The sequence below is a fragment of the Erithacus rubecula genome (genome assembly GCF_903797595.1).
Source record: "Erithacus rubecula genome assembly, chromosome: 4".
Lineage (NCBI taxonomy): Eukaryota > Metazoa > Chordata > Aves > Passeriformes > Muscicapidae > Erithacus > Erithacus rubecula.
Window position 1 is genome coordinate 35,023,498 of NC_136686.1, and position 18,333 is coordinate 35,041,830.

General features: G+C 40.1%; 1 protein-coding gene across 1 annotated transcript in view; it reads left to right on the forward strand.

Annotated features, from left to right (window-relative positions):
* Nucleotides 1–18,333, forward strand: part of LARGE1 (LARGE xylosyl- and glucuronyltransferase 1) — a 263,658-nt gene that overhangs the window by 122,937 nt on the left and 122,388 nt on the right. Inside the window, exons 4-5 of the mRNA XM_079303344.1 lie at nucleotides 1,725–2,005; nucleotides 8,835–8,917. Of these exons, the coding sequence (XP_079159470.1) occupies nucleotides 1,725–2,005; nucleotides 8,835–8,917 (364 nt within the window). The remainder of the gene's footprint in view (nucleotides 1–1,724; nucleotides 2,006–8,834; nucleotides 8,918–18,333) is intronic.

Sequence of the window (18,333 nt, forward strand, 5' to 3'; positions counted from 1 at the left end):
GGAGCATTCAAGTTTCAGTATGTCAGTGGCCAAACTCTAGAATTAGCCTTGAGTCTCACATTTATCCATAACCTTGCTAACGACAAAAATAATAAATTACAAAATTTTTGTAGGAGATAGCCTTCAAGAAAATGCAAGATATTCTATCTTAATGATGATAAAATTAAGATAATTTGTATACAGAACAGGAAGTATGTATACCTGTATAACTCAACACTGTAAATTAGAAGTGAGGATTTGATTTCCATACCTGTTTTTTTCAGTTTAGAGGACTGCTCATCATTCATGTGAATGTGAAACAATGGGAAAGAACAAGCAATGAACAGGTCTTTGTAGCAAGGAGATAGTTTTGAGTCGGTAGATGAAAAATGCACTTGTTAGAGAGAACTTCTAAACCATAACTGCATGATTTTCATTTTATAAACCACTCAGGCTGGTATTTTTTTGATAAAACCAATGGGGTTCTGCACTGGAAAACTCATTAAAATAGCAAACACGTCCCTGTACTTGGCACTGATGAGGTCACACCTTGAATCCTGTGTTCAGTTCTGGACATTGAAGCTGGAGCATATCCAGAGAAGGGCTGTGAAGCTGGGGAAGGGTCTGGAGCACAAGTCCCATGAGGAGCAGCTGAGGGAACTGGGGGGTTTATCTTGGAGAAATGGAGGCTCAGGGCAGACACCACTGCTCTCTAAAACTGCCTGAAAGGAGCATGGAGCCAGACAAGGGTTGTCCTCATCTTACAGGCAATAAGTGACAGGATGAGATGAAATGGCTTCAAGTTGTACCACAGGAGATTTAATGACTTAAAATGACTGAATGGCAAAGGTGGTCAGGCATTGGAATAGGCTGTTCAGGCAAATGGTAAAATCACATTCCTGGAAGTGTTCAAAAAACATGGATGTGGATATGGACATGGTTTAATGATGAACATGTTGATGCTGGATTAACAACCGGACTCAATGACCTTAGAGTTTTTTTACAACATTGCAATTCTGTAATTCTGTGATTTAATACATGCAAGTTATATCCAAGAAATACTCTTGTATGAGATACTCAGATATCATCACTGCAAAGGAATTTCTTGATAATTGTGACACTGTGGATAACTCTCACTGTCTTTTGCTGTGCTTCAGTTTGGTTTTGATTGACCATTTCTAAGCAGTTTTAATTGAAGGTGTTGAATTGGAACTTTTTACTTTTTTTTTTTTCAAATTTCCACTGAGCCTTTTTAAGCCAAAATACTTTCCAGAATTTGGCCTTCATGTGCACTGAACATTTCTGTCCTGAACCTCTTATTTCTCAGCAAGCACATAATACTATGTTGCTGAATAAAACCCATCTGTTGCACACATGTGAATCAGGTGGGGCTGCTGTTTGGCACAAAACGCTTTGCCAAAATGCTGTCATTTGACTGTGGAGGAAGCGGGAATAGGAAGATTATTTCATCTTGAATACATTTCTAAAATATATTTAACTGTATATTAATTGTCTTTGAATTAAATCCTCACGTTCTTGACTGTCTTCCCAGACGGGAGACTGGCAGGCAGCCCTACGAGAACAAAGAAACACATGCTCGTGTTTCGGTGCGGTTTGAAAATGGGTAGGACGTGTAGCTGGTAGATCTCAGCATTTGTCCGAGTTCAGCGCGCACACGAACCGTGTCTGTGTGGGGAGCACGGGCGGGTGGCAGCGGCGGCTGACGGGTGTGTGTTTCCGTGCAGATGGCAAGGCGGTGTCGCTGTCGCCGCTGGAGCCGCAGGCGCACAGCCCCCGCTACGCGGCCTCCAGCCTGGAGCTGCGCGTGCGGGAGGTGGAGGAGGAGAACCGCGCGCTGCGCCGCCAGCTCAGCCTGGCGCAGGGCCGCGCCCGCCACGGCCACGGCAACCGCTCCAGAACCTACTCCATGGAGGAGGGCACGGGCGACAGCGAGAGCCTGCGCGCCGGCATCGTGGCGGGGAACAGCTCCGAGTGCGGCCAGCAGCCCGCCGTGGAAAAGTGCGAGGTAAATAGGTCAGAGGAACCCGCCAGAAGCAAAGCTCGGTGCGTGCTGCCGTGGCTCTCCCCCGCTCTCCGAGCTGCCTCCGCTAGCGCTGGCTCAGAGATGGAGGGAAAGTAGTGGCGGGGAATTTCAAACCTCGGCTGAGGGGAGGGGAAGCCGAGCTGCAGCCGATGGGATTGCACCGGTGGGGAGGAGCTAAGGGAGGGCTGAACCAACTTCACGGGGAAGTTCAGTACAAACCATTTTCTTACAGCAATGTAAAACAATGTCAATACAGAGTCATAGCAATGCAATACAACAACGTGCGATCCTTCAGGGACATTGCGGATCCCTCCCTCCTTCCTCTGAAACATCCTCCTCCAAAACCGGCCTCTTAAAGGTCTGCTGCGTGCAGCTTTTCAGATAATTATTATTCTTTTTGAAAAAAAAACCTTTAAAACATTTAATCATCGAAATATCTTCTGAGTTATTATTTCATCACACCTTTTTGTCTGCTTCATTCTTGTGTCCCCAAACCCGATGTAAAAACCAAAGCTTTGTTTCTGGCTGACTTCACTACAGCTCTGCCGATGAGCACCTGTGCCAAACTGACTCCGTGTATTTTAAATAATAATGACTCCTTAGAAGAGCCTTATTTCTTTGTTTCTGTGCCTGTGTAGGAGCAGTTCAGGGTGTATGATTAATTAACTCGTGGCTCACAGAGCCAGCCTGTGCTCCTGACTCACTTTCAGGAGTGTATGTGGATGTTCTGTGGGTGCTCTGTGAGCCCTGCACGAGCAGTGAACAGGGAACAGCCCGTCTGCTTCTACCACAGTTTTGGGGTGCTTGCTTTGGTTTGGTTATCCCCATTTAATGTCAGTACTTCTGTAGATGTCACCCAGATACTTAGTTGTCACCTGTCTGAATGATGGCAGGTCCAAATACGGATAGATCCAAACCAGAAAGTCTCACTTAAAGGCTTCGTGCCAATCCCAGCTGATAAAGTTATCAAAAATAACTCTCCATTTATTCCTACAAAGAGGATAATGCCATATCACCTTCTATCTTGCTTGCTGCCACTTGGAAGATAAAAGTTGAAAGAAAATTAGTGCGAGACGAAAAAGAAATCCTAATTATCTCTTCAGATAAATTCTATTCAATGGGAAAATATCAAATACAGTGTGAAAATGAATTACTGTTTTCCAGTTGGATATCTTTGTCCATCAGTGTAGAAAAAAGGAAGCAACATTATTGTAAGGAGAAAAAAACGTAGGTTTTTGGTTTTAATTTTCCCTCCTCCAGATAATGAGGGAAATTTTCCTCACTGATTTTCCTCACTGTGAGATTTTTGGCATTTCTTTTAATCAGGCCATCAATCAGCAAACCTCACTTTTCCCTTATTATTATATCAAGGAGTGATGAGCTGAATCTTAGTTCTTGGTTGTTCAATGTACCAACCAATCTAGGACATAAAAATAGTAGCTTAAAGTAGGAATAGTTTAAGTGGCCTTACAGTTTATAATGTGTTTTGCCAATGAGTTTACTTGTTCAGTGGGGTTTAGCACTATGCTGGAGGCAATGCTTATATAAAATATGAAATCTCACATGATTTGCCATCCCCCTATCTCACAGCACATTATTTTGATCTCAAAATAACTTTTTACTCTTTTCTTAAGGAATTCACTCAGTAACTCTGTTACAGCAATGGAAGTTAAAATTAAGCTTCCCTATTATCAGATTTGCCAAGGGTCTCATCATTTATCCTGTTAGTGTAGATTCTTGTCCCGTGTTTGTGTGAGGGGCATCTTGATGCCTTTCATTCTCTGTGGTTTTCAGATGTGTAAACAAAAATTTTCTTAGCTTCTGACCCTGGAATATATCACAGCAGGAGCTGACAAATTGGATAGTGAGAAACAAGGGTTCTTAGGAAGAAGACTTGCTCTGGGGGAGACTAAGAGCTCTAGGAATTAATTTCAGTCTATTCTTAGAGATTTACTGGTGATAACATTTCACAATCTAATTTGGGATGGTCATTAATGGTGATTAAAATATTTGAAAATGCAGTTACAATGAACGAGCATTAACTCTCTGATAAAGCATCATCTATGTGATATCAATTGTGATCTATATCAAATAGCTGTGGGTTTGTTGCATTCCAACCACAGCTTCCTACTCTGTTGCATCACAAGAGAGTTCTTTCTGATACTGTGAAATGCACCAGCATTATGCTGCAAGAAAAAATCAGACACCCAGACAAGGGCCTTCTCCCTGGAGCAAGCAGTAGCAAGTAGTAGACTGGGAAGTAGTAGTAGAAAAACCTTGGAAATATGACTCAGCATAGTCCTTACACAGATTTCTGCACTAACAACAGGCTTTGGAAGGAGATCATGGTGCCAATGAAAGCTAACAAAATGCCTCTTTCTTACATTGTTATCCTAGTGTCCTTCCAGCTTGTGCCTCCCTAAACTTGGCATTTACTTGAATTGTGTACATTTATAAATATTTTTGAAAGTGATTATATATTAGGAAATGGATAATTAGCAGCATAGCATTTAGTGGCCTAGCAAGATACTTAACATTTGAAACATTTTTAGAGGCGTATTTGTATTGCTCCTGTTCTCAAAAGTGTTGTTCAATAGGGTTAAGTGTGTAGAGCTCCACAGCCATCAAGAACAGATCCTTACCAAGATCAGCAGTGTAACACATGGAAAGCAGATGTTATCTGCCACTGGGGAAAAAAAAAAAAACCCTGGAAACATACACAAGCATTTTTTTAACATACTTGTAATATCTCTTAATCACATTCAACAATTATTTATGAAGGATTAAATACCTACAGTGGAAAGCCTACTGGAAAATTACTGGGGTATGAAATGTCTTACCAAAGATTGTTTTTAACTGTAGGGACTAATGCAGATTTTTAAAACTCATTATTTCATCATTCCAAAAAGTAGCCCAAGGAGGAAAAAATTACTATATATGCTCATCTAGGTACTGTATGCTCCTCATCAGTATGGATCTAGGGCCCAGTTCTTTGTGTAGTTTTGGATATTTTCTTCATTTTAATGTTACCTCAGAGGATGATTTACTGTGTTTAGAAACAGGTTTTTCCTGGTCTGTAGTGGCTGAAGTAAGAGATTCTGAACCATGTTAGCATGTACCTTGGTATGACTTAAACTCCCTTTCCTAAAGAAGCTTAGCCTTGTAACACCTAGACCTGAGAGCTTCCTAAACTATTTACAATTAAAAGTAGTTCAGTTGTTGTCCCTGATCTCAGCTCTGAGCTCAGGAATAATGTTGTGATGAACTTCCACAATGCTTTGATTACCTGTTCATACATCTGTGGATAAACAGAGGAAGAATTCATTGACTTTGGAGAGCACACGTGTTGCCATTTTGTTTGTTGCTGCAATGAGTTACATTATCCAAAAGCATCTCCAGTGAATGACCTCAGACTCTTGCAGCAAGTGGTGATCATGTCCATCAGTCACTTTAAAATGAGCATTGTAGGAGGATGGACACTCTGAATGCCCAGTTCAGTCTTGCAGTGACTTCTGAATATCCAGGCTAGAGTGTGGCTAGTACTATCTAAAACCATCATGGAATGCCAGCAGTGAAGGGGCAAGTGTAGCATGCAGAGCCTTGGTGTGGGAAGTTTGGTGAGACATGCTGAGCCAAACAGGCAGGCTAGCACTTGTAGTGAAGTTGGAGTATTCTTTGGCCATGTGGCTTTAGTCCTTGGTGTTAGCTGCAGTTATTGAGTCTGGGGTTTTGTGAATCACAGTGGCCAGTTCTGGTGGGGTGGGGAATACACTCTTCCAGCCATCTACAGAGGGAAAAAAGGGAGTTTGAGAGAGGTGACAGTTCTGAAAATCTGAGAGGTGATGCTTATAGTAGTATGCTCAGGAGGGTGCAAGTTCTTTCAAATGCTTATTCCAGCCATATCTTGCCAGAATCTGGGTACAGCCAGCTGCTCTCAATCCAAACACACATTTGAAACAAGTGTGGAGAAAACTGGAAATTATGTTTTTCCCCTTGGGATGCAAACATCTGCAGGCAGTTCAGGTTGATGACTTTGTTTTGGCTTATCTGTTTTTCCACTGACTTTGTTTGACAGTTAAACAATGAGAGAAAGAAAAGTGAATCAGGGAAGAGAAAGGAATAGACTGTCTTATACCATGCTGCATGAAAAAAAAATTGGAAAGAAAAGGTCTTGATTTCTGTTCTCCTTGAGGATTATTGCACTTTTGTTTAACTGATTGCAGGCAAGAATAGAAGTGGTATGTAATATCAAACACCACAGAGCAACTGAGCAGAAGGTACATGGATGCCCATGTCTCTGAGCTGAGAAAGAATATTCAGCAGAGGAGCAAGTGCTGCTCTCACTGTGTCCTGGCTGCAGCAGCATCCAAGGCAGCAGCAGCTACTAGAAGTCAGCAAGGAACGCATGCTTTCAATTCTGAAACAAACTGATTTACTAAAAGAACAGATGTGAGTGAGCACTTGACAGAATAGACTCTGATTTGGAGAGCAGTTGTAAAGTAGAGAGGGTGGCTTTCAGGAGACCTTTCCTGGCAAGTTTAGGTAGTATAAAACTATGTTGACAGTATATGACAGTGTTGTTCTGTGAAAACCCCTGAAATGTTTGGTCTAGTGCCTTCAGATGAAATGTTTAAAGCAAGGGTGAAAGTGTTTTCAGTTAATTTGATTTTAATTGGCGCTGAGGGGAAGGATCTTGGATCTTCCAAGAGCCTGAGAAGGACCAGGTGACAATCAGAGAGAGGCAGTATGTGTAGGATCAGGAGTCAGTGCTCCCACGGCAACCCATGCTGATGAGTACAGTACAGACTCCTGCTGCAATGAAAGTTGTTAATAAGCAGCCTCTGTTCTTCCTCTTATCACAAGAGAGAAACACAGTCAATTTTTGCCAAGTGTTGGGCATGCTCTGCTCCAATTGACTTTACCATAAATTTAAAGTGCTAATACCTCAGAGCTGTTGCTGAAATGTGCTGCAATAGCTTTTCTTTCTCACACCTCTATGGACAGACAGTTATTCATTCAAGTCCTCTTAAAATATCAGATCTTAAATATGCCTCAGCTTGTGAAGCACAGTAAGGCTGGAGGCAGCTGTGGTGTTCATGTGGATGTTCCACAGTGGCACAGCTGCTTGGCAGTTGTGTGGTTTAAATTGTGCCTTGTACCAGGCTATCTTAATGGATGGGGCTGTGGGCTCCTCAGATGTGCCCAACACATGGCACTTCTTGTGTAAATGTGCTTCTGTTACAAGCCAGGCTTGGGGAATCTGTGACTATGTGAGGAGGCAGAATTCCTCATTTGTTCTCAGCATAGTGGGCATTCTGTGGAAAATGAGAGCTGTGTGTGTGAGAAACCAGCTAACCAAGCTTCAAATGGAAGCCAAATGAGGCTTCCCTGCAGTTTCACAGCTGTGTCTCCAATGGCAGCTTTGTGCTGACAGCATGGTGAACTCTGCTTCATTTCTGTGACCACTGAGAGACAGAAGATCACAGAATCTGGAGTCAAAACTTGCTAGGATTAATTTTTTGTCCCTAGGGAGCAGAAACGGCTATTTTTTAAAAGCAGAGCAGAGTACTGTAATAGCATTTTTCAGATTGGTACTTAGTGGCTAAATAATAGCTTGTAGCGCCTTTTCAATTTTCCCTTTCCTCCTGAAGAGCTGAGGAAACCTCTGCCTCATATTAAAGGAAAATAAAAAGGCACAGAATAAGTGATAATTTACCAGTGTCGTGAAGTGGAGAGAATGTGTTTGTTGGGGTCGTGTTTAACTTCACATTAGCTGTGCCAGAGCAGCCCATAGTGGTAGCCACAGGCAGGGAGGTGGCCACTTGTCTTCACAGCCTGTGTCCCATCACATCACTGGGTGCATCCAGCCCTGGCCAACCAGCAGTCACAGTCATGTTCATCCACGAGAGCTTGCTCACCCTTGTGGGAGGATGGATTGTAAGAGAGCACAGATAGTTCTGAAGGCAATCCTGCCCCTGATAAATTGTAGCTGTACTAATTACCAAGGAGTGGGAGCAGCCTTGGCCCTTACTAGGATGCTGCTATGTCCAATGAGAATGGGTGTTGTAAAAGAGTCCAGAGGCAGTTGGAGGCTGCTGGCTGGGCTGTGAGAAGGAAGGGTCAGGCAGATGTGCAAGGCACTGGAAGGGTAAGATGTTGTACAAGAGACAGGCAGAGTCAGGTGATCATGCTAAGGGTAGGAAGGAGTTGCCCTGTCCCTGCAGAAGGAAAGAGTCATTGATGCATGGAGCTGCCCGTGGGAAGTGTACAGAGAGAGAGGTATGAAAGTTTTTAAGATAATAAGGGACCAATGCTTGTGTCACTTGAGTTCACCATCAATTTGTGCCCCATGTGAGGAGCAGGTGATAGTACACCCTCTCCATAGGAACTGTGCATAAGACAGAAATAATACAAAATTTCTGAGCTCATATCTGCTTCTAATTGTCAGACATAATTTTTAAACATTTGTTGAGAAGGTTAAAAATGTCTCAGAATTTTGTGTGCTGCCTAGTTGGGGAGGGTGTGTGAACATACATGCACATGTATGTCTTAGCTAATGCAATTCTGTTCAGACATCTGCTGTAATGTAGGGATAATAATGACTTTGGAATGATGATGGTGCTATAACTCAATTAAGATGTTTTTAGCAAACTGCCTCAAGTGGGTTGCAAACAGCTGCAAAACACCCACTCAAATCCCTAACAATTACAGCACTAAACAACAGCAGTGTCATGTGTGTGCTTTCCTTAACAAGTGATGAACACAGGAGCAGGCTTTAATTTTTGTTCTTTTTGTTCCTTTTCTCCCACAGACTATCCACGTTGCCATTGTCTGTGCAGGGTACAATGCCAGTCGGGATGTTGTCACACTTGTCAAGTCTGTCTTATTTCACAGGTAAAGGTAGCTTTATTTTCCTGTGTATTGCATATCTGATTATGACTAAGTGAGCTTTTCCTAGGTTTACTGTCTTACTTCAAAAGATGGTCAGATTCCCTTCTCTAGTTCCTTTCTCTTTTTAAGGAATGAAGTATTTAATTTATAACCATCTCAAATAGATTTCACCTGTGTGATGATTTCTACAGTGAATAAGAGGGATCAGAGATCCACCTGCTGCCCCTGTTGCATTGTGGGACTAGGGATAGTGTCAATCTTCACTGTAAAACATCTACACACTCCTGAATGCTGTAAAATAATGATAATGGTAATAACATTGTTGTATTCATTTAGTCTATTTCTGGTATCAGTTTATGGCACAGGTGCAGATGATAAATTCACACTGGTTGCTTGACTATCCCAGGTTCCAATTTTGACATTTGTAAACCTGCTGTTGCAGTCAGTCTATACACTATTTCATGAAATTCAGATGCTTTATTCTGGCTTCGGAATGGCTGCTTACAGCCCCTCAGAAGGTTTTGCAACCTGGTTTTAGCACATTTAGCTCCCAATGTTGAGAGGCATAAATGTACAGTGAAAACAAAATAACCAATTTCAATTTTCTTAATAAACAGCAGCTCCAGGAAAAAAAAATAAAGTGCATTAAACTATATGTGGGCATATGTGTATATCCATTGTCCAGTTTAGAAATGTGTTTCAGAGATACCTTCCAATAATGTTGCAGAAAGTGGATTAAAATCAGGGAAGTGATTAGGCTGCTTGACTCAAAAAGGACAAATAGACTAGTGAAATATGCTTACAGTACAAGCAACTTATTAAGGAGGTAGTTTCAATATGCTGCTTTATGTGAAAGGCTCTTTTGTGCAAGGGTGAATGACTCTTGTTCATGTCATGTGGTAATATTTTCTTGCATCTAACATGTGTGGTGCATTCCAGTGCCACACTTCACTCTTTATGTTTGCCTCCAGTCTCCTGCTGGAAGCCTTAGTATCACTCCCTGATAATGGTTTTACTACACCATTTTATCATTTTTGCTTCCTAAAATAATATAAATGCTCACCTTGTCCAGTATTAAAAAAAAAAACTCCATAAGTACTGTTGAATCAAAATATGAGAGCAGCTTCTATTATCAACACACAGTCTTTGCAAGTCTTTTGGGAATTAGCATGTTCATGTTAGATGAGGGGTAGGACTAGAACAACAATGCTAAAATAAACATAACAAAAGCAAAAAAACAAAAGTAAAACACAGTAAAAATCTTTTTCTCTGTGTAGAATTTTTCTGAACGTTAAAATTCAGTTAAATGTCAGAATTATATCTATTTCCAATTAGAAGTTTGAATTATTCAGTGTAAACTAGCTTTATATTGCAAGGATATAAGGGGAGGTTTTGTCTATTTTAATTGTTTCAAAGGGATTTAATGGAAAATCATATTTTTGTGATGACATGAGTTATCCTAATGGTTCACTTCTCCCTGGTTTTTTTATCCTAGTCCTTGCATCCATTTTGAAAATACTTTAATCTCTGTATTTCCAAGTGTCCTGTAAATAATAGGAATCTCACAGCTCAAAAGTTTAAACAGCCTCTCTCTGTGTTCCTTTAAGGAAATGTCCCTCTTTTAATTAAGGCACTCCTCTCAGCAGTTAGCAGATTTATAAACAACACTGCCACGTAATTAAATTATTAAGTAATAACAAATTAAGATATTAAACCAAAAAATGTAATTAATAATGGTATTTCTAAATCTGAGGGATTCTGCCTATTATTGTTTGGCCTGCACTTCTGCTCATCTCAAAGGGTTTGTCAAGCTCAGCAGAGGTGGTCAAGATAAAGTCCAGTATAGCTAATGAAACTTGTGTACCTTCAAGATAACCTATCTCCCTTGTTTGCTCAGAACATACTTAAAGACAAATCTAAGTCTCTTCCTGCCTTGAACTAGATTTTCTCACCAGGCATTAAATTGTTTGCTAGAAAGTGAAGATATTCTCAGGAAAGAGACAGAGCTCCTTAGAGACATTTCTTTATTATCTTGTAGAAAACACAGGCTCCTTAAGCATCAGTTGATGCCATGGCTCCATGGCCATGCCTCAGTAGCACTTTTCTTGGATCTTTATCTTGGAATGGCAGTTGTGTAGAAGGATGCAGAATAAGCAAAAAGAAATAAGAACTAAGTTTCCTTGCATTGGTTGCCATGTGCAAGAGACCAGTATGCACTTCAGAAATGGTGATGATTGGAAAGGCTTCTTTTAGTTGCTAGGACCTATTTAATTGTAGGAATGAGGGATGGAGATAGGTCATGGTAGTGCATTTAGGAGGATTGAGTTAGGAGAGTTGGAAGTGGTTGGTACAGGTAGTCATTGCTTCATGATGTCAGCATCAAGTTTGCCTCTGACTTGAGGGTCCTCAGTGAAAGCAGGCATGGAGATGTCTCTTCTTGCCCTAAATATGCACCAGGGAGTGCATCCTAACTGGCATTGTCCAATAAACCAAGCAGAACAGACATTTGAAAGGTCTGTATGCTTCCAGTGAAGAAATTTGCTTAACAAGAGGTTTGCAATCCTAATCTCTCAATTAGGCTACTGGTCCTTTATTTGGAGTATTGCCACATTCAATCTCAAATATAGTTTTGCAAGAACAGAAAAAATATATACTGCCAAACTTATTGTCATAGAGATTTTGTTTTTCCTTCAACACACCCTGAATCCAATCTACTGATTAAACAACTGACCCTTCAAAGCAACCAGACTTTATGTCCTCACCTGTCCTCCTGCACCTCAGTGTTTGTTGAAAGGCACTGATTTCAGTGAATCTCTCTGGAATTTGTGAAGATTTCATGTCCTTTTTTTGGCATTTCTGTACAGGCTAGTAATTAAATAATGATTTAGCATTCATTTTGATGGAAAACAATAAACCTAAATTCCTTACTTCCATAGGAAATCCCTACTTCTCTAATAGAAAATCTCTGAGAAAAGGAGGCCATGTCAGTCTTAATCCCAGGCAGCATTAACATATTTGTTATACCCCCAACTTCAGCTAGAGTGCTAGATAGAGACACAAAACAGCAGGAGTGCTGGGCCATTAAGGATAAAAGCTGCAGGATTTTCTATAGATGGAGTGTGCTGTCTCTCCTCTCTTGCATGAATGTACTGCAAATCCTGCATATTGAACATTTCAGCTCTCCACAGGCCTAAAACACCAGGATTCGAGTCATACCATATATATTATGAGACTTAGGCAAGCTACTTGTTCAGACCATTTGAGAAACCATATCTGTCTTCAGGTTTCCATAGAGCAGGAAAAGGAGAGGAAAGGGGTAGTGTGATTGATTCCACATAAGAACACGATAGTTTAGAAATGTGTTTCATTCCCAGTGATAAAGGAGCTTGATTCCAGTTTTGTCTTTCAGAAACGTATGCTCCAGCCACAAAATCCAGCAGCTTTTAACACCCAGTTTGACATGACTGACAGTCTGTTCTCAGGAGGAGACTCAGCAGAGCTGGGATAGTGCAGGGTTTGCAGTCTGATAAATATGCATTGGCAGTGCTGCACAGAGGGAGGCTTGGAGAATGAATGCTCAGTCCTACTCTGCAACTTTCCTGCTTTCCTTTCTTGCACATCCAGTTCCCAATTATGACAGATTTTATAAAGCTGTTGTACTGCTAAAAGAAATTATCTCTGAGTTTAACACAAGCCAGTCTCATATCACGGTGTCCTAAGAGCAACCTAACTTTAGCTTTTCCAAACCAAAAAACTGCACACTAGAAATTAATTCTTTTGGGTCAAATAGGCAGAATGAAGTGGAAATACTTTTGGAAACAGTGATTATAGTAGCTTGCTGAAAAAGCACCTGTATTTCTTTTTCAAAATTAGAGCTGTTCCCCGTGGCTGATAACGTTCCTTGAATCTTTTGCAATTACTGGTCCAAGTTACAGTGGTGGTTTTCAATGTTTTACTCTATTTCTGAAAATTTTAAACCTTAGAGTGTCACAGAAACACCCCACAATTATGGTTTCCTATTGAAAAGATAATTTCTCTGTTCAGGTAAGTCTTAACTTGAGTAAGAGCTAAAATGGTTTTTAATGTGCTCTTATCTTTTCTGAAGATGTGTTTAAAACTATGTTTCATTTGGAAACAAATTGAAAACCAAACTAGCACAATTATAGCATGTTTCTGGCAGTTAGGTCAGCCTGACAATCTGAAATTACCTTCTTTTCTGTGCCAGCAAGTACTGGCTTGGTTTTTTGTGCCCTTCCCCTCTCTCCTTTCCCCCCTTCTCCCCCCACCCCACTATTTCAGTCCCTCTTCACAGGAGTCACTGCATTTACTTCTTTAGCTGCACTCTCCATCTTTGCTGCAGCAATAGTGGTATAGGAATGTGGGGGCTTTGTAAGGAATGTAAACAAACCCAGACAAATGCTTTTTAATAGGAAGTTGCCTCTTTTTGCTTTAAGAAGACTGCTTGTAACCTTAAAGTTAAGCATATGTCTGAGCATTTTTAAGAGCAGGATATGAAGCTGTGTTACAAAATGCTGTATGAATAATGAACTCTTTCTTAGAACAAGTAGAATGAGGCAAACCAAATGAAAATCTAAATTAAATTAAAAGGATGACATGTAATTTCCAAGTAAGAGTCACAAGTCAACGCTGGCTGGTAATTAAAGCTTATATAATCTAATGGCTATATTCCATTGAGACCACTTTGCCTTAATGGAGTTAATTTGAGAATTCAACACCTCTGTCAGTGTTTGCAACTTTTCTAATGTGTCAGTTTATTTCTGGGAGGTTATTCTGGTGAAAATCATAAAGCATGACCTGGTTTCTCTGATCCATATAAATACATCAATAATACACACTTCTTTTTGTTTTTTCTAGCTATCCTTACAATAGAGGCATAATGGAGAAAGCAATGTTTAAAAAAAAAAAAAATCTGCCCGTGAAATCTCTTAGTACTTCCCAAAGAACTTCTTTAAGTTAACACAAAACAAGAAGATCCATGAGTGATGCAGCAAGTGTATATTTAAGATCTCTCCAATAGTTTGGAAAGTATTTTCATCAATACTGGATGAAGGGGAAAGTGAAGTGGTATAAAAAACATCTTGAAGATTTTCACAGTAAAAATTTTCCTATATGAGAGAGGGATTGTCATATGAGCACCAGGAGAAAAAGTTTGGGAAACTGCCTTTTATAATTTCTATTTGAAGTTCTTGTAACCATTTGTTACAGATATAAAAGGTACTACCTTGTTGTGCTTCCCTTAATAAAGTATAGATTTTGGAAATAAACCCTCTGGGCTACTGACCTTTTTATATTCTTAGAAAATAAAATTCTTCTGTTGCAGAGAGAGAACTGTGTAACCAAGCAGCCAAGGAGCTGCCTTTTGAATTACTAACAATACTATGGAATAGTGCAGAAGGGAAGAGTGAGTCTTGGTTCACTACTCCCTTTTTCAATTGTAGATTTCTGTATTTAACTCTGTGGCAGAGGCTATTTGAAAAGAAAGGTCCACAAATGCTTGAGCAAGCAGATCATAAATCTGATGAAGAATAAGAAGTTTTGAAATGCGTGAATAAGACATCATAAGAAAAAATGTAGAGAAATGGGTACCTTGGAATAGACTTCCAACTTCATGGCCTGACTTTTAAAAAATTGACTTCTTTTCATTTTACTAACTTTATAGGACCTCAGCAATTTTGAAAATGAGGGCATTCATTCACACTCCTATATTTAGGTCTAAGAGACTATATTTAAACATCCATGCTTGAAAAATCTTGGCTAGAATCTCCCTTTGTTCACTTTTGAGGAAAGTAATTTGGAAAAATAAATGCGTGCTCTTTACATATAGTTTACTTTGTCAGATAGTGTTCTGATCTTAAGATAAGTGGAAATAAGTTAATATATGAAGATTTGCAGTTTTCTGAATAGAGTACTTAGAACCTTAAGTTTCCACTTGATGGGAAAAAGCCATATTTTGGGAACTACATTTTACCATATTAAGACATAAATGCATCAGCATTTTCCATGTAGCACAAACTGTGAAAAGTTATAGTTGGTAGAAATTCAAGTGTTCAAAATCATTGAAGTAAATAAGATTAAGTATTTCTGGACCTCATGAGAAATTCTCTGGCTGTTTCAATACCTGCTTCTGCAGTAAGGAATCTGGAAGACCTGGGGCTCAGGGTTTTGGAACCTGGAATCCTAGAAACATTTATTCCCAATCAGATTAATTCACATGAGTACTGGGGATTTTCCAAAACCTGTTAGTTTTGTGGTTGAAGTTTATCACAGTTGCCATATGTTGACCAGTGTTACTTCAGAGTTGCATATACTGTCCCTGTTACAGTATGGTGATTTCTATCAGTACAAGATACAAACCAGCCCTTATGTGTGTTATTTTTAGTTCTCTTGATGTGCCCAGTGGAAAATGAGCAAAATGTCCAAGTTTAATGAAATTCAGCTTTCAGTGGAATCCTTCACAGTATCCTGATTGTCATCCCTAATTCTTAGAGCCAGTGATTCAATCATGTTGTCAGATAATCCTGGCATCACTTTCATATCTCTTTAGAGAAAGATTTCTCATCTTGCAGAATCTCTTCTGTATCTTTTATAATGAATGTTGGTTGATCTTCAAGCTTCTAAACTTGTTTCTTAAACACTTTGAAGCAATCCATATCTTTTAGGCTTGGCATATTGCAGACAGCAGAAGAGGTGAAAGATGTCATCTGTGTGTATGCTAGTGCAGTTACCTTCAGAAGGTCTTCCAGCTTTGAGGCTGTGCACTGTTGGCTTCCAGCACTGTGCCAAACCTCACATTTCACAGAACTGAAATCTCGTCTGGAGTAGAATTTCCTGTGGCTGATGCACATTTAGTTGTAGATGTCATCAGGTCACTATACTGTTTTGGGGATATATTTTTGTAAGTGATAATCTTCTGCTTTGCCTCTGACACACACTTTCCTTCCAGCTGAATCTTTACCATGAGGCTAACGACTTGAAAGAGGTTTCTGTGTGGGAGTACAGCTATCCTTTTTTCCTTCTCCCAGTAGGAGATGAACTGAAGTAAATGTCACTCACTTGTTCCCATTTAAGTTTCATACACTCTGGGTCATTCAGATAAATATAAACTGCTACTGAACATCTGAGTGTCTTTGTGTCAGATTTTTTCTTTTTAGTGTGTTTCATCTTGAAATATTTTTTATCAATTCCATTTAACTAAATGATCATTTGAAAGAAGACTGAGCTTTCTTTTTCAACTGGTTTTTTTACTCTTTTTATTCTGCTTTAGAATATAAGATAACCCCAGAATTAAAAAAACAAGGAAGGAAATTACAGAAGAACTCCAGCTGGGAAATAGTCCTACCAGAATCCAGACTCAGCCCCTGCTTAGCAGAGGGACCTATGTGGGATGTGTGTGTTGATATTGAACATCTATTTGTCTTGAGATACTGCTTTGCCTGTACCCAAACCCACTGGTGTTGTACTTTGTTTTTCTTGGCCTTGTCTCTACTAATGAGATGTGTTTCCTGATCACTGCTATTTCCTGATTTTTTTCTTGGCAAGGTGCCTGGTTACTGCGGAATCTGCATGAGCCAGGATGTGCTCTCCTACTCTCCTGCTGGGCTGGTGAAGCAGATGTAATTGCTGTGATCCCTTTAGCTCGGTAATGGGACGCTCAGCAGCTGGCAGCTTACGCCTTTCCCTCTCCCCTCCTCCCTCCACGGCAAGATGGAGATTGAAAGACCTTTGTCTTTTGAAAAGCACTGTTGTGGCTTAGTGTTTTGGATATTGTTTAAGGCAGATCAGCTGTGGGTTTATTCTGCCATCGTGATTATCTCACATACAAGGCTTCTACCCAGCCCTTTTCTGCTTTTCCTGTCAGCACATAATGTGATCCACAGTGTCCTTGAAGCCACTACAGCAGCTTCTCTGGCAGCCCCAGGTGCTGGGTTGGATCTTGGGTGCAGTATTTCTGAGACTGCAAAATCCAGTCACACATTACTTGGGACAACAATCTCCTCTTTCTGCTGACGGGGTTTGTTAAAACACTATGAACCATTATATGTATTTTTACATTTTCTTGTGGACTTTGTTCAGTGGGAAGCAGTATTACTCATCAAAGCAAGAGAAATGTTAAAGAGGAAGACACACATTTTTCATTAATGGAGAAAATGGGAAAAAAAAACCCTTCGTTTTTTTGGGTTAAGCCCAAAAATGTAATGGAAGTATATTGGCCTGAATTAGCATAGTTTTCCTCACTTCTCATTCACACTGAAGAATATAGTAGCATCGCTCATCTTCAGCTTTAATCAACATCTGAAATGAAATATTTCTCTTCTAAGATGAAAAATATCAATTAGCAAGTACATTCATTTAGCTTTACAAATTCCATAGAAATCAGAATCCACTATTCTACTCCAGGGATCAAAGAAAGGTTTATCCCATGCTAAAGTCTAAATAAACCATTTATCTTCTTAATGATTTTTTCAAGGTCTGTCCTTTTCTGCTGACAGGGAAAGTTGCTAAGCTAGGGGTAAACATGGAAGACTAGAATTTGTGACTAACTTCCATTGGTAGGTTTCCTACCACAGAAGTTAACATCAAATTTTGTTGCTTACTGTCCTCCAAGAAGGGAGGGGGAGGTTAAGGGAATTAAACAAGGTATTTATAATGTCTAAGCTCACATTAGTATAGAAAAAATCATACACTTTGCCAGAGCTTGCCACTCCTTCTGATGCTGTCTTCACCCATCTTGTTTTGAAGCTTTTCAGTTAGCCCAAGTCCTGTAACTGCAAAGATGAGTCCAGATCTGGTGTAAAATGTTTCCTTTCTTCCTGCCTTTCTTTAACCATTCCTGCTCTTAGGGAAAAGAATTTGCTGAGATTTGCAATCTCCATTCTGTTCACTGTGCCAGTGAATAGCTGGAAGGCACTCACCTGAAACATCTAATTTTGGGTTCCTATGGCACAGCTGTTGATTCCCCAAGTTTGCTTTGTAGAAGAGCTCTACGTAAACTCAAGGGTCCCAGAACTTCACCTCATTCAGATTTTTATTTTTTAACCTTCTCTTGCACCCTCATTTCTCCACAGACACTGTTCTTATCACAAAGATAAATTACCAGGTTCACCTAGAAACTGAAAGAATCACTTCCAGAGGTCAAGTCCCCAAAGGGATGTTAACTTGGCCTTTAAGGAGCTGGTGCAAGGGACAAGCTGTTATAAATCCTCACATTCCACTGAACTCAAAGGATCTGTATGTTCATATCCAGCCAGAAATTGATGGAGTATTTTGTTGTGGTCATGTGTACTCAAATTGTGTCTCAGCATTTTTGGCCACAGAGCAGGACTTCGCCAGACATGCTGCACACTCAAAACTCAACACCTTAGACACAGATCAAGCTTTGTGAATTCTGATGTTGTCAT